The 17,549-nt window shown below is 41.8% G+C and overlaps 1 protein-coding gene across 3 annotated transcripts in view; it reads left to right on the top strand.

Moving 5' to 3' along the window:
- Unc13c (unc-13 homolog C) overlaps positions 1–17,549 on the top strand; it is a 463,067-nt gene that overhangs the window by 21,509 nt on the left and 424,009 nt on the right. For all 3 annotated transcript variants that reach the window (XM_021171690.2, XM_029481908.1, XM_029481909.1), the window contains one exon: positions 2,720–5,935. In XM_021171690.2, the coding sequence (XP_021027349.1) occupies positions 2,965–5,935 (2,971 nt within the window). In that variant the 5' untranslated portion in view covers positions 2,720–2,964. The remainder of the gene's footprint in view (positions 1–2,719; positions 5,936–17,549) is intronic.

The raw sequence follows: 17,549 nt of genomic DNA, 5'->3' as shown, positions 1-17,549 counted from the left end.
CTGATGTGGTACTGAGAAAATATGATGTGGCAAGCAATGTAAATAGTTAAAGCTAAATGGTCAGCAGTTCACAGTCTGGAAAGACAGATGGATTCATAGGTAAAATATTTCATATAAATAGTTATTGTGAGGCTTTCTTAATGGAGGTACATTCAAGGTTCTATAGAGCACAGAGGACTAAGTGCCAAAATCCAGGAGTAGCCAGACTGAGGCTGATCTTTGCTAAGTCTAAGATAGCATAGGCATTTTATAGATATTCACAAGAGATGGGTGGAAGGGTGAGGCAAAGGAACTGGGGACAGAAAGAAAAGCTCAGAAAAACTCACAGTATTGAATAAAAAATACAGTAATCAGTGAACTGTCCCTTGAATAATGTTGTTGGGGCAATATGCTTCTGAGACTGTCAGGGTGCTTTCAGTAGTGAGATTTGCATATATTAATTGTATTGATTTTAGAGAAATTTTGTGTTTGAAAGAAGAGAACAATTAGCATTAGGAAGATATAGTAGAGTTTTCTGTCCCTAGGAAACTTGTCTGACATCAGCATCTAGTAGAGATTCACTTTGCTCTCTGTTTGTAGCATTGTAGTGAGGCAAGACACTATGGAGCTGGGAACTGAGAGAGGAGGAAGGTAGTCACACCACAACTGCCAGCAAGTGATAATAAGAAAGGACCAGGGCGTCATACAGTCACCAAAATTCTACACCCCACTGACCTGCTTCCTCATACCAAGCCCTACCTCTCACTAGTCCCCCATGCATGCATGCTTTATATCCATTAATACATTATGGAATATAAGCTTTATATCAGCTCTGAGCCCTCAGAGCATTGACTACTGAGGTATAGATGAACGCAGGGCTATAGCACCCAAGCCATCCTGTATGGTTGGAATATAGAGGAAGATGATTCTTCAGGGCGGGTACAGACACCTGCTCTTGGGTTGTGTCTAGTGGGACAGGACTTCCATCTGGATGGTGCTTCTTCTAAGTACTCTCACCTACAGCGACAGTTCTGAATCACAATGAAAGTCAAATGGTACGAGAACATCAGACACAGTCACAGAACGAGTGCCTTTATGTCAGCAAAGCACAGACATCCGTGTGTGGGCTGGGTAAACTTAATATTTTAGGTTGAAGAAATTGGGAGAACACTTCATTCTTCCAAAACTCATTGAAAAATGATTCATGTATCCCAATCTAGCTTAACTTTCCTACGTATTTTCTTCATAAGGAGAGATCACAGACACACATAATAAAGTTTTTGAACACATTTAATTCAGGAGTCAACTTCTCAGCACCATTTATTAGTAGAAAATAAGTCCTGGCTTGTAATTGTGAATGAGTCAGAAATCATCCCACAGAAGAGCACCTGCAGCTCTCAAGGTGGGATTCCTCCAAGGCTTGGGCACTGTGAGTCTCTCTCTCCTCTCTGCATCTGCTCTCCTGCCTTCCTCATTCACATACCCCTTCCCTTGAGAAACTTGGCTTTCTGCCACAGCGTGTACTCCCAAGTCCCCGCGGTGCCTGACTGAAGTGAAGCTGGAGGTGTTCCAAGTGGAGGGAGGCAGACTCCACAAAAACTACATGAAGATTATGATGCATCCTTTAGTGAATTACACTAGGCTGTTTATCCACCCAAATACATTCTTCAAAAATGAGCAAAGAATTTGGTGTTATTGTTATTCTGGGATATATTTCAATGATAAAATACTCCACAAATCTTTTGAGAGTCTGTCATATAGAAGACAGTGTGCCATGCAGTCAGCGGCTTTGAAAGGGAACTTTTTCTTCCTGTTGTCTGAGAAAGAGTCTGTCATTAAGGTGTCATGGTTGTCTGTCAATCACACTTCAAAAACAAATCGCAGGAAGAGATCTGGCCCATCACTTATTGATCATCTGTATGCTTGTTTCATCTGTGGTACAATTTTATTTGGTCACTTGAAACTCCAGTTCTGATGATGTTCCTAGTAAACCTGAAGGATGAATTTTCAGCCACGTTGCCAGGAGGTTGTACCAGTGGTTTAAGCTGGCAATGCTCTTTCAAGCCTTGGACATTTATGTTTTGCTTTTAGTGTCTCTAGTTTTAATGTAGCTGTACTATTCCTTTTATTGTCTCCACTGCTCAATTGACTATAATCTTAAAATATGATTTAATTCATGATTGACCACTGTCATATTGAATGTCTACATTGATCTCTTAGTGATTATTCATCATTGGAAATAGTTACTAATTTTGATTATTTTAATCTTTGTTTAAGGATGCTGAATTATTGAATTCCTGCAAGAGCAAAAAGTTATTTCTAGTGTAATAAGTCTTGACTGCATGAAAAAAGTCTTAACAAACATGGATCCTATAAATATGGTAAATTTGGGAAGTCTAGGATAGGAAGAATATACTTATATCCTTATATTTCTGTTAGTAAATGTGAGTTTAGAAAAAGATATAGAGTGGAGCTGGCAACATGACCACATTCAAATGATCATTTCATTAACTTTTAAAAGTAACCCTAATAATACCTTCTGTCACCATTTCAACTGAAATACATAATTTAGAAAAGTGTATCATACAATAAATGTATTTTGATTTAAACTCTGAGAACTGCATTCCCTTTTAGGCAATTTTGCACACATCGCATATCACAAACACCTTGGGAAATGTAACAAATGGGAAGAATGTGGACTTGAATTCCGGTACTCATGATAGCATTCCTCCTTTTTCAGATACATCATGAAGTTACATGGACGTGAAAGAGCGGTAAAACTTCCCTTCCAGGAAGGTGGAGGAGCTAAGCTGGTGGCGTCCACAGCCCCTTGACCTTCCACAGGAGCACCATCCAATTTCCTGCCCCTTCTGGTGATTGATGGCACCAGAGAACAGTGATGCTGGCCTTGGGTTTAAAACAGACTACCATCCCAGTGCCTTGTTCACTTCCTTGGATTAGAAAAACTCCCACTCATTGCTCTCCATGGTGGCCAGTCTCTTTAAGAGCTTGATTTTAGCTTATATACATAAGCTTTGCAAAGGAATGTTTACAAAGAAATTGGGAAATACAACCAAAAAGAAAGAGAATCGTCAGCAGAAAAAAGATCAAGATTTTCCAACTGCTGGCCACACCAAACCCCCTAAATTGTCAAATGCCCTGAAAAGCACTGTAAAAAAGATCGCAAAGTGCTCATCCACCCGGAACTTCTCCATAGAAGACGAAGAGGGTCACAAAGACTTCTCCCTGTCACCCACATTCAGTTACCGAGTTGCTATCGCCAATGGCCTGCAAACAGCCGTGACCAACAGTGATGAGGATCTGCTCCAGGAGCTGTCTTCCATCGAGAGCTCGTACTCTGAATCCTTCAATGAGCTAAGGAGCAGCACAGAAAACCAGGTCCAATCAACACACACCATGCCTGTCAGACGTAACAGGAAGAGTTCGAGCAGTTTGGCACCCTCCGAGGGCAGCTCAGATGGGGAGCGCACCCTCCACACCTTAAAACTGGGTGCTCTACGGAAACTGAGGAAATGGAAGAAGAGCCAAGAGTGCGTCTCCTCAGACTCGGAGTTGAGCACTGTCAAGAAAACCTGGGGCATAAGAAGCAAATCATTAGATAGAACTGCCCGGAACCCAAAGACAAATGTCTTGGAGCCAGGGTTCAGCTCCTCTGGCTGCATTAGCCAAACCCACGATGTCATGGAAATGATCTTTAAAGAGCTTCAGGGTATAAGTCAGATCGAAACAGAACTTTCCGAACTCCGAGGGCACGTGAACGCTCTCAAGTACTCTATCGACGAAATCTCCAGCAGTGTGGAGGTAGTCCAGAGCGAGATCGAACAGCTTCGGACAGGGTTTGTCCAGGCTCGAAGGGAAACTCGAGACATCCACGATTACATTAAACACTTGGGTCACATGGGGAGTAAGGTAAGCCTGAGATTTTTAAATGTGCCTGAAGAAAGACACGAATACGTGGAAAGTGTGGTGTACCAAATTCTTATAGATAAAATGGGTTTCTCAGATGTACCGAATGCTATTAAAATTGAATTTGCTCAGAGGATAGGGCAGCAAAGGGACTGCCCAAATGCAAAACCTCGACCCATCCTAGTGTACTTTGAAACCCCTCAGCAAAGGGATTCTGTCTTAAAGAAATCGTATAAGCTGAAAGGTACAGGCATCGGGATCTCCACAGATATTCTAACTTACGATATCAGAGAACGGAAAGAAAAAGGGGTGTTGCCATCTTCCCAGACATACGAAAGCATGGATATGAAGTTATCCACGCCAGAGCCCAAAGCCAAGAAGAACTCTTGGCTGTCACCCAATGACAGTGACAGAGAGCTGGAGTCAGACCTCAGCAGAAGCAGCTATGCTGACTCTCCGGCAAAGGGAAGTTCTTCTAAGTCCAGCTCAAAGTCACACAGTGCTCGTTCCAAGAACAAAGCAGCTAACAGCAGAACATCACAGAAGTCAGACTACAATAAACGGCCCTCCCAACCGCCAGCATCAAGTACCCCAGAAAAGCAAACACCTCACTATGTGGAGGCCACACCACCACTCTGGCATTCACAGAGTGACTTCTTCACTCCTAAACTTAGTCGCTCTGAATCGGATTTCTCCAAATTGTGTCAATCTTATTCAGAGGATTTTTCTGAAAGTCAGTTTTTCTGTCGAACTAATGGGAGCTCCCTCCTTTCCTCGTCTGACCGGGAACTTTGGCAGAGGAAACAGGAGGGCATGCCTGCCTTGTACCACCGTCTTCAGGACCAGGGTTTGGATGAGAGTATTCCAGCAGTGCCAGGGCAGGCTGAAATTGAGAATACAGAAACAGTAGACAGTGGTATGAGCAACAGCATGGTGTGTGCATCTGGAGACCGAAGCAATTACAGTGGTTCCCAGCTCTCATTGCATGAGGACCTGTCTCCATGGAAGGAGTGGAATCAAGCGGGGCAAGGAACTGATGATGTTGGCTTAGATTCATCTACCCAGGAACCTTTTGACTATGATACCAACAGTTTGTCTGACCAACAGCTGGATATCTCTAGCAAAGACCTAGATGATCTTGGCAAGTGCCACAGCGACCTGCAAGATGACTCTGAAAGCTATGATTTAACCCAGGATGACAACTCCTCTCCATGCCCTGGATTGGATAATGAACCACAAGGCCAGTGGGTTGGCCAGTACGACTCTTATCAGGAAGCCAATTCTAATGACCTGTATCCCAACCAAAGCCATCCATCCATGATGTATCGAAGTCAAAGCGAACTGCAAAGTGATGATTCAGAGGGGGCCCAGCCCAAGTCCTGGCACAGTCGGCTAAGCATTGACCTTTCTGATAAGACTTTTAAGTTCCCCAAATTTGGATCTACTCTTCAGAGAGCGAAGTCAGCCCTGGAAGTGGTGTGGAACAAGAGCACACAGAGTCTCAGTGGGTGTGAGGACAGCGGCTCTTCCTTAATGGGGAGATTTCGGACATTATCGCAATCCACTGCAAACGAGTCAAGTACCACCCTTGACTCTGATATCTACACGGAACCCTATTACTATAAAGCTGAGGAAGAGGAGGACTACTGTGAACCAGTGGCTGATAGTGAGACAGATTATGTTGAAGTGATGGAGCAGGTCCTAGCTAAGCTAGAAAACAGGACTAGCATCACTGAAGTAGACGAACACATTAAAGACTATGACCACCCTTCCTATGAAACTCCTTACGAGACCCCGCAAGATGAGGGCTATGATGGGCAGGCTGATGACATCATTAGTGAAGGAGAACTGGAAACCTTAAATGAACCAGCAGTTGAAATGGAATTAGCAGAAGATGAGAACCAAAACCTCCCGGCAGAGTCACTGGAGGTCATGAAGCCAAAGAGAATCAGGCCTTCCTTCAAAGAAGCAGCTTTAAGGGCCTATAAGAAGCAGATGGCAGAGCTGGAAGAGAAGATCCTGGCTGGAGGTACTCAAGTTTAAATGTTCAGTTATGTGCTAGGTGTTAAAACAGCAGTACAGTTGCACAGGGTGATGTGGGCTTCCCTAGAAGGAATTCACCTGCGGTGAGTTCATGTGCATGTATTCTGAGAAGAATTTTATTTTGTCCAGATAGTTCTCCCAACAAGGGATTCACAAAGAAAATGGAAATAGATTTCAAGTAGTTCATATTGAGATGAGCCCAACTCTAGGCCTATATATGGTAGATCAAGATTGTTGTCCTAGCTACAGGAAAGCATTGGGGAAATGAAGGGACTGGCTTTTGACCAAGCAGCCTGGTACTTGTGCCCTGGTTCTACTGGGTTCACAGGGATGAGGAGATAAGGGTATTTGATTTCAAAAATTTGAAGAACACAGAGTCAAGTATAAACATTCCTTAGTAGAACTACAGTTTAGAGCTTAAGAAGATATTAAGAAGAGATATTAAGAAGAGATGGGTTTGCAAAGCCAATTCCAGCCTGTGGATGATTGCGAACCTCTCTTACATAGACTAAGCCGAAAGATGCAATAGGGCCAGGAGCCCAGGGTACCCAGAGCAGACAGAAGTCATTCTTTGTGTTAATAAGGAGTGAGGGTGGAAGTTACTTCTCAGAAAAATGAGAAGAACTGATCTATTTTTCTTAATTTCCGAAGGGAACAATTTTCAACGTGAGATTTTAGAGCTGTGGATAGATATGAGTTTATTGATTTTGTTTATTAACTAAACCTCATTTGTATATGCCTCAATTATTTACATTATATTTTATTTGCATTCCTAGTGTATCTTGGGATTGCATTTTTAAAAAAATCTCATTTTAAAAACAAATTTGATAATTTTATGTGTTCTCTGTAGTGTTAACATCTTTCACTAAAATATTTGTTCTATATATTTTCTAAAGGCATGTGTGTTTGCGATCAAGTATCAATCTGCTATTCTGTAATTCTATTATAGAATAATTTGTTCAGCTGGTAGCTGATTGTGGCTTCTTTGCCATCCAAAACTCCTTACTACTTTCTCACTAGAAGGGTCAGGCTGCAGAGACAGCAGTCACCTTTATCACCAAATGTAAAAGACTTAAAACAATTAGCTTTCTCTCCTTCAAAAGTCTTACCTTAGGAAGCAACACAGCCCATGTATTTAAAGGAGAAAAGATGTAGTGAGGGGGAAGGGAGGGACATTGCCTGGGACTTTGTTACTGAGTAACAACTAGAATAGAAGCAGCCCTCAACTATGCCGAAGTGGTATGAGAATGCAGAAGAGACTAATATCGTTGTTATGTAAATATAATTATGTTAGAGAGTGATATTATCCCCGGCAGAGTAAGACTTGGTGGAAGTTCTCCTTAGTGAATTTAGTATGTTTTTTTTATTTTTTGGGTTTTTTTTTGTTTGTTTGTTTGTTTGTTTTTATAGGTAGAATCTAGAATTTGGACCCTTTTATTTACTGTGGATTCAGCAAGTTACTTAAAAAGACTTAACTGGTGTGTGTGTGTGTGTGTGTGTGTGTGTGTTTAATGTTATATAATGGTTATGTGTTTGCAGTCCAACAAGTTAAAGGTATTGGTTTGAAATATTAAACAATATAAATATAGCAAGTCCTTATATTTTAAAAATGTGGGTCTTCAATTAAAAAGTTATTTTAGTTTCTGCTTATCAATGATTTACACACACACACACACACACACACACACACAAACACACACTTGTCTGACTGGTGCCCTCAGAGGGCAGAATAGATATTTGATCTAGGGGGTTATGAGCAAGCCTGTGGGTACTGGGAAACAAATCCGAGTCCTCTGCAAGAGCAGCCAATGCTCCTGATTTTTTAACGAAGGAAATTGATGTGTATAAGCAGGGAAGCTTGTTTGACTTTCTGAAGGGATAGCTTGTCATTTGTTGCAACATGGACGGGTCTTTAGGTTATCACTTATTAAGTGATGCTGGACACAGGACACAAGAATATCACAGGACACAACTTGTATGAGACCTCTTAACAAAAGCAGGCAGGGCTTGAGTATAGCTCATTGACAGAGCAATAAGTGACTGCATGAGAAGCTCTGGGTTCCCCTTGAGCTCGTAGAAAAGGAATCAAATACAGAGAGAAGGACAGAAAAGCATTGTTAAGCATTGTTATAGAGAAGGGAGCAAGGCATATAAGGGAGAGGAGACAAATTGAGGATACATGGGATGAGCCACATCTGGGACGCAGTGGTGCGGTGATGATTTGTTTCATTATAATCGCTTTTACAATCTATACCTATCTCCTTATGTCTTAGAAATATACACAAGTTTATTTAAAATGGTGGGGCTCATGTCTCTAGCTGCATATGTAGCAGAAGATAGCCTACTCGGCCATCAATGGGAGGAGAGGCCTTTGGTCTGGCGAAGATTCTATGCCCCAGTATAGAGGAATGCCAGGGTCAGGAAGTGGGAGTGGGTGGGTTGGGCAACAGGGTAGTGGGAAGGAGATGGGAGATTTTTGGAGAGGTAATTAGGAAAGGGGATAGCATTTGAAATGTAAATAAAGAAAATATCTAATTAAAAAAGTAAAACCTTTAACATTTAAAAAAATTAAATTAAAATAGAAAATTCCACATCAACAAGCCTTTACAAATTAGATTGCTATAATAATGACCCTTCCAGTGATACTTCTTGGAAAACACATTGGTTGTGCCTCTATCAGAAAAGCTTGTGCCATGTGCTTGACCATCCAGGAAAGTCTGCAGAGGACTCAGAAGCCTCTACCATCTTGTGATGTTATGGTCCAGTGCTGGACCTTTAAATGGAATCTGAGGGCTCTCACCATACTATATGAAATGGGCACACACCTCCTTAAGATCCACTCTGGTTACTGAAAGGCACCAGCTTGGCTCCCCAGGAGGCTGCAGCAGCCTGGATTTCAAAGGACAGCTCAGCTCCACTTGGCAGTGGGCAGGCATCTTCCCCATCCTGTGCTCCCAATATGCTTCTGAGGGAAGGGCAGCCAGGGAAGGACTTTTCCAGGCCCTTTCCTGCTCCTGGTACCCAACAAGGTGCCAATCACCATGGTGGTTTTGTGCCTGTGGCCATCTGCTTACTGAACCTTGGGCAGGTGCCTGCAGGCTTGCTCCCATGGCTGCCCAGTACTCATTAGGCAGCAGTTCTGTCTTTTATTACAAACCTGGCCAGAAAGGTCTTGGTGGAAATCTCTGAGGGATGTAGAATCCCAAATATAGTATTACAAAATTACATGTTCAGACACTTGAATTATTTCAACTCTTACCTTCACAGCCTAGAGACAAGAAACCCTTCATGATTGGGGCTACTTGATGATAGTATTGTAAAAAAGAATTTACTCTACCATCATTCCAATAGCATAAGAAATCTTGGGCTCTATATAGCCAAAAACCCCTGCCATGTGGGATCCAAAAACTTTCCTTTCACTGGGTCTTGCTGGGTTGTGTCATTTACATAGCTGGTTCATATTCAGTGTCATATACTAAGAATGCTTCGATTTTTTTTAACCTCTGGCCTGAAACTAACCACTAACTGGGGTTCACTCTCCTCTCCTCTAATTTCTGCCAATCTGTCTTTGTGGCCCTGGAGTCACCTTGTATTTGCATATGCTGCTTGTTTCTCTTCTGGACCAAAATCCAGACTTCTAACTAAGCATCATACAGAAAGTTCAAGTGGTGGCCTCATGCTCACAACCCAACCAGAAGAAAGAGAACTAAATGGCAAGCACAATCTTCAATGTAGAGTTCAAGTTCCACTCTCCACGGTAGCCAATAGCTAAGGTCATGCATGACTATATGAATGGTTTGTGATGAAGGCCAGAGCTGGGCCTCACCTGCAAAGTGTGGGCCAGAGCTGGATTTTTAATATGCTCTTGCTGGATATGATGCAGGGGGTTATCAGGGCCCGTATGAAGAGCCCTGTTGAATGCTCGACAGCAATATCTCCACACAGTATGCACTTTAGTTTCCTGGGTTTTTGTTTTTGTTTTTTTAACTGACAGAGAATCAGCTTACAGAAATAAGCTAATGGATTTCTAAACTTAAAGGAAAAAAAAACCTGAACAGAACAAATAAAATTTCTTATATCCCTCTGGAGTGAAAGATTTTCAAATGTTATAAGAAGCACTAGGTATTATCTGCACATTAAAATGCAGAGAAGCAATAGGTTGTTTCATGAAATTGTGTGTAAATCAAATGTTTTATAATGATACACTTTGGAAGCTGCGCAGTTGGCTTTGTGCTTTAGAGGACTGGCTGCTCTTGCGGAGGACTCAGGCTCAGTGCCCAGGACTCATAAGGCAGCCAACAGCTGTATACTCAGGCACACTACATATGCATAAAATAATAAAGTGTGTTTTAAAATTTCCTTTTATTTTTCTCTCATACCAGCTTCCTGGTCTCCCCCACTCCTCCCAGAAATTATCTATTTAAAAAACACTGAGAAAGTTTTTATTAGAAATTATTTAGTAAGTAACTTTGTTTAAGAATGCTTACCATTCTGTCCACTTTATAGTTGTTTTTAGAAAACTAACTCAAGACAGTTTCTAGAGTTTCTAGTCCCTTTGTCCCTCAGTCCCTCCTATCCCCTCCCCTACACACACACACACACACACACACATACACACACACACACACACACATACACACACACACACATACACACACACATACACACACACATACACACACACACACATACACACACACACACACATACACACACACACATATCCATCTCTGTTCCTGCTCTGTTCCTGTTCTCTTCTCTCCTCCATTTCCTGAATCTTCTTACAAAGCAAGCATCGTGACATCATGGCACTGGTTACAGTAGAAACCAACTAAATCTAGATGTGATGTGTCTAATGAACTTTGACCTAAACTACTTACTCTTAATATTCTAGAACTATCTACAATCATCTTTTTGAAAGTTTTTACTTATCAGTATACAGACATTTATGCATATCATCAGGGCATTTTGATCTAGGTACACTAGTCAAGCTAATTAGCACATTCATCAGCCTATTCACTTATAATTTCTGTGGGAAGAATATTAAAAATATATGCCTTTAACAATCTTGAATGTCACACTGTTACTGTGGTCATCATGCAACATCACACTTTATGAAAATGTATCCCTCCAGTCCTGAAGCATCCTACCCTTAGTACAGCTTCTGTTCTCCATCCTTCCTCCTCCCTTGGTCCCTTCAACATCTGACCACAAGCTTTCTGCTGTCTATCTCTATGGGATGGATAATTGTGGGTTTCAAATATGGGAAAGAATATAGCTCCCATCTTTCTGTGGCTGGCTTACTTCACTTTATACAATACCCTCAATATCAACCCATCTTGCTAACACTGACAGAATTTGATTCTTATAGTAATCATTGTTTAATTCTATAGATGTAGTGTAGTGTATTTCTTTTAAGATTGATTTTGATTTTTAACTTTCTGTGTGTGCATGCATGCGTGCATGTGTGTGTGTGTGTGTGTGTTTGAGAGAGAGAGAGAGAGCATCCAGGAGAGACTGTTGGATCCCCTGGAACTGTAATTGCAGACTGTTGTGAGTGGGAGACTGCTCCCATGAACACAGGAGTACAGATATCTCTTTAATATGCTGATTTGAATCCTTTGATTGGCTCCAGAATGGAAATGCTAGCTGCCATGCTGTTTTGTGGCAGCCTTCTTGTAACCCTAGCTACTATTTTCCCAAGTGGCTATTTTCTCAATGACCATGTAAAGGTTGATTTTCTCCATGTCCTTCTTAGCGTTTATTGTTGCTTTTTTCTGATAATAGACATTGTAACAGGGCAATGGGTTTCTGTTGACCCTGTGCTGATAATTATTGTGATAAGCAATTTTTTTCAATTGTTTTGGCCATTTGTATCTCTTCTTTTTCATTGTGTGTGTATGTGTGGGTATACACATGTTTGTGCATGATATGTGTACATGAATTTGAGTGTAGTTGAGCATATATGTGTTTGTAAATGTACATGTGGAGACGAGAAACAGATAGACAGGTCTCTTCGTCTATCATTTTCTGCTTTATCTTTCTGAGGCAGGATCTCTTACTAGAACCTGGAACTCACTGTATCAACTGAACGGGCTAGCCAGCAAACCCCAGCATTTGCCGATCTCTTCCTCTCAGTGCTGGGATTACAGGCACACACTACCAAATATGGCTTCTATGTAGGCGATGGGGATTCAAACACAAGACCTCAGGTTTGCAAATACTCTATCCACTGGATGATTTCCCAGTCACCTAGACAATCATCTGTTAAAGGCAATAGTGTGCCCAGCATGACTATTATATCTCTGTAGGTAGGTACCATCAACAGGTCCCAAAGACAGCAGGAACAAAGCTATTCCTTTGGTTTCAACTGTCCTCTTTGCCTTCATTTTGACACCTAGTTCTTTCTTGACTGGACTTAGTGAGATCTTTTCAAATAATCTTCCTGACTCCATGTCTTGCCCTCTCCCGATCTGTCACTCTCTGTAGCAGAGATACACACAAATTTGCAAAGCTGTCGGGATGTCAGGGTTTTGTACCATTTATAGCATGGGGTCGAAGAAAACAGTGGGGCTCATAGTACTGGCAAAATATCTCTCCTTGATGCCTCCCTAACCATACCTTTATCATTTGATCAATAGTAGCCACCTGTGACAGCCAAATGCGGTTATAGGCACAGTGCCTGCGGTCACCCTACAAGTTGTGCAATAGTTGGAAAGTTGTTAAATTTCTATATGGCTCAGACTCCATATTTTAAATGCAGACAAGCCATTCTTTTGTTGAAAGAAAGACCAAGGATATACACTTTCATTCAAAAAGTAAATTAGCAGCAGAAGCCAGCCCACCTAGTAGGCATGATGACTTCTTTTTCAGATCATAAACTATTTCTGAGAAATATGAGGTAAAAACCAAGCACTCTGATTATCATCTAGTGCATTTCTCCTGTAAGCTGAAATGATGTCCCAAAATGCATTTGGGGAAATGATCAATTATATGGTTATTTCTGGTTTTTGAATCTCAGAGAAGTGCTGTGTTCAGGCAGCTTTGTCGAACTGAGCTGAGCCTAATCGCTGTATTTCTTAATGTTTTCATGATACATAGGAGCACACAACTGCCTGGACCATCCAGCTTGTTAATATCTTTTGAGGGGAGGGGACAGGAGCAAGAAAGAAGCCAAGTGAAGCAGCATTCAGCGAGTGTCCAGGAGTGTGTGGAGCTCTGGGTAGGTGGATAGTTAGTACAGGACTTGCTGTACAGACACGTGGGACTGAGTTTAGATCCCTAGGACTCGTATAATATCTGGATGTAGTGGTATACACCCGTAAGCTCAAAACTGAGCTTAGGCACAGATAGGAGGATGCTTGGACCTTGGCGGCCAGCCAGTTTAGCTGAATCAGCAAGTTCCATATTTAGTGAGGGATCCCGTGTCAAAAGATGATGTGGAAAGATAATCAAGAGGACAGCTGACATTGACCTCTGGCTTCTTAACATATACACTGATGCATTTGTGCATTTTCACACATACACAAGCACTCACACGAACTTACACTCATGATCCGATCAACATGAATTCTTTCCTTGATACCACCAGAGTCCAAGTGAGGGCTATTAAAAAGTCATTTCCTGGGCTTCCTGTTGTGGGGAACAAGTGGCTCTTTAAGGTGTAATTCAACTGTCTCTAAGAGCCACTTGTTGGCACCAATTTGAACATATAATGTGTATGACATTGTGGTTAGAAATAAAAGAAAAAAACCACAGAAACAATCATTAACTAACTGGATGGCTAATGTGTGATCATTTAGTTACTATTGTATATCATTAGCTATTACTCACAATATGGCTAGGACACAAATGTGAAGTCATTAGATCACTCATAATTAATTCGCCCTGAGCTTTGCAACAGTATCAAGTACTTTGCATTTTACCACCCAACTCAGCATGATGGCTGGGAAGGTGCTTCAAGATGTCTCCAGAGCCCCATGAGCCCCACCCCCCACCAGTCTTCCTGTGATTGCAGCCACAGCTGCGGCACACCATAGTCCATGACCATGCTCCATACCCTGTTCTCTAACCTAGGCACCTTCATCCTTTCAGAGTACTGCTTCAGTCTTTTAAATGCCAGGCAACTCCCTCGGCACTCCTCATTCACCAAAGATCAGCAGATTCTGTATAAATGCAAAGAATCCCCACCCTTCAGAGCAGCCAGGGATGTCTGGGGAGCCCAGGAAAGCATAGCCAGGCTAGTGTTGCAGTAGGTAGCAGCCATCTCAGGAGCATCACTACTTAGAAACACCTCAGGGTCACCACTACCCACCATCTTCCTCATGCTCTGTCTTTCCACGCTCTCCTCACCCCTTATCCCTGCTCCCAGGGACTACATACACACAAAAAAGGCATTAGCATCTTGCCCACATCTTGTTTTTGCCTTTTTTGTATAACAGGATCAAATTAAGGCCACTCACCAAGACTATTAATATTTTCATCTTGCTTATAAGACAGCAGATCCTCAGGCTCTGCAGCTGAACACAGCCTGCCTGGTGATCTCACCTACAGGGTAGTCAGGGTTCAAAGATCTCTCCCTGCTGTTGATTTTAGTACAACCTCTTGTGGAAAGGAGGGGATGTAAGCGAAAAGGATGAAACTCATCGCAATCTGGATCAAAGTGGATTTTAAAATAGTCTGTGGCAGGAAGGTCAGTTGGATTAGAAATTATTAGTGGAATCAGAGAGATGGCTCAGCATGTGTCTAGAAAGAGAGCTAGCTCAGTGATGAAGAACACTTGTTGCTTTTGCAGAGGACCCAGGTTGAGCTTCCAGCATGTACATAGAGACTTACACCTGTAAGTCCATGGAATCCACAACTCTATTCTGACCTCTGTAGGAACTACATACATATGATACACAGATGCATGTAGCCAAAACATTTATAGACATAAAATAAATATATAAAAAGATAAATAAAGATAGATAGATGCAATCAGAAGTAGTAGCAGTGGTAAGAAAAAATGTATATTTATTTATATCAAAAGCACCAGGGCAAAAGGAGTGGATGTAATGGGGCTTGTAGTATCTTCTGACCCTTGGTCTGAGTCTTCTGTGTTGCTAAAAATAAAGAATACTTGAGGCTGTTTAAATTATAAGGAACAGAGCTTAATTTGTCACATTTCCAAAGGCTTGGCATATGAAGGAAATAGGCCAGAAGACTCTGGTGGATAGGAGGGCTTTATTCTAGTTCCATGATAGAACTGGAGTATTACCCATCAGATGAGAGAACACTCAGTTCTCTCATGGCAAATGCACAGGATGACAGTGGAGGAAACCACTCTCTGATTTTTTTATTTTAATATACTATTTTTTTTTTAATTTTATGTGTATGGATGTTTTGCCTGCCATGTACACCTGAGCATCACACATGCATGCAGTACCAGAGAAAGCCAGAAGTAGGTGTTGGATCTCATGGGACTGGAGTTTCAAACAGTTCTAAGCTTCCATATGGGTGCTGGGGATTGAATGTGGGTCTTCTGGAAGAGGATCCAGTGCTTTTAGCTGCAGGGCCATCTAATCAGCCCCTCAACATGAATTTAAAGGATCCAGAGACAAAGAGCTTGTATTAACTCCTAGATAGGATCCCCTTGACCAAAGTGCTGTCTGGTATCATCTACTGAGTTGTTCATTCCTTGGACAACAGCCCTTGTTTTCTGTCATCTGCTGAGGTAGTTGTTCCCTGCCTTAACTGTCCTCTGTCACATACTTCTCTCCCTTGCTTTGCAGAATGTATGTTTGCCGTAATTATCTCTTGTTGATAAGCTACAATTCTTGGGAGTGATATTTTCACTTTATGCTTTCCTCCTTCCTGTGTGGAATGAAAGGCTTTCCTATGACACAGCCATTTTTAGATCTGGGAGAGCCTTTAGGGTAAAGTGTTTGTCCAGACGCACCTAAATCACACCATCTTAGTGGCTGAAAGCATGTAAGACTAAGGTTGAATAAAATAGCAATTTAACAACTTGGAGTCTCTACATTCCGGGACACATGGACAGTGGGACATAGAAGGAAGCAGAATGATGGTCTGCACTACACATTCAGAAAGGGCTCTAAAAGATGTGCTTCCCATATGCGTTCTCATGCAAAGTAACCTAACTCTTCAGGTAGCTGGGCAAGTGGTCTTCTTTCTTGTTTCTAGACGTAAGAGTAATGATACAATAAAACTTTGACTTTTAATTTAATAATTCAGTCATGTGTATTCTATGGTTAACAAAGTTACATTATCAAGAAAACCAGTTACTATACAGAAACAATTGTATGTAACAACTGAACTTTTATGTGAGTTTAATATAAACTATTACACAGGTGCTGACTTCAGTGTAATAAGAGAGTTCAGCTTCTGGGCTGTTCGGTTTTCTCTTGACAAAGACTTGAATGTATCTGTCACAGAGCCTGACAATGATTACAGAAGTAGAAAACTCATCTACTTTCCAGTTGAGAGTCGCATGGCTGCTCCATTTTGAGTGCTGTTATGCAATCATGAGTGGAATTGTACTTGCTATGATTTCATTCTAGCACTTGCTTTCTCTGTATGGTTCCATTTTAGTGCAGATAATGGAAGGAAATACATTTTGTCTGGAAGTCAATCATCTTCATGTCATGAAAAATCAAGTCAGTTGACAAGAAGGCCCTGTTGGTTATAGGGCCAACCAACATGAGGGATGCTGGGATGGCCAACTCTCAAAAGAGATTTTTTTTCATAATGTTTTCTTTATTCTTCTCTAATACACATCTCATCCCAACTGAAGCCTCTCCTCACAGTCCTCCCTCCTGCTCACTTCTCCTCCAGATCCACTGCATCTTTTCCCTTCAGAAAAAAGCAGGTCTCCCAGTGATATTAACCAAACACAACATAACAAGATGCAATAAAACAAGGAATAAACCCTCATATCAAAGCTGGATAAGGCAACCCAGTAGGAAGAAATAGGTCCCATGGGCAGGTAAAAGAGTAAGAGACACCCCCACTCCCACTGTGAGAAGTCCCACAAAACCCCAAGCTGAACAACCACAGCATGTATGCAGGGTGCCTCGCACAGACCCAAGCAGGTTCCATGGTTGCTGCTTCAGTCTCTATGAGCCCCACTCGAGTCCTGCTTAGTTGCTTTTGTGGGCTGTGTTCTCCTGGTGTCTTTGATCCCTTTGGCACCTACCATCCTTCCTCTTGCTCTTCTGCAGGGTTTCCCTGAGCTCCTCCAAGTGTGATAGCCTCCTTGTATGGAGGAACTCACACTCAGGTGTGGTGTGTGAATAACTACCAGGGAGCTGTTTGCTCTTCGTACGCTGTTTAGTATAGATGTGAGCTCGCAAGACTCTAGTAAAGGACAGCGACAGACAGCAAAGGCTACATGTGCATTCAGTGTTGGGTAAGTGTGGGTTAGGGGTTCTACGAGGACACCAATTTTCTAAATAATTTATATCAACACTATCATTTAACAGTCGAGGGAAATGAGGAATGGGGGTGAATATTTCACAGATTTTTGTGCTAGACAGTTTACTATTTCTTCTCATGTGGTTAGGAATAAAATAATTACTTGCAATAAAAAGGATTGCTTGGCA

Source organism: Mus caroli, chromosome 9 (assembly GCF_900094665.2).
Source record: "Mus caroli chromosome 9, CAROLI_EIJ_v1.1, whole genome shotgun sequence".
Taxonomy (NCBI): Eukaryota; Metazoa; Chordata; class Mammalia; order Rodentia; family Muridae; genus Mus; species Mus caroli.
This window is presented reverse-complemented; position numbering and strand designations above follow the sequence as displayed.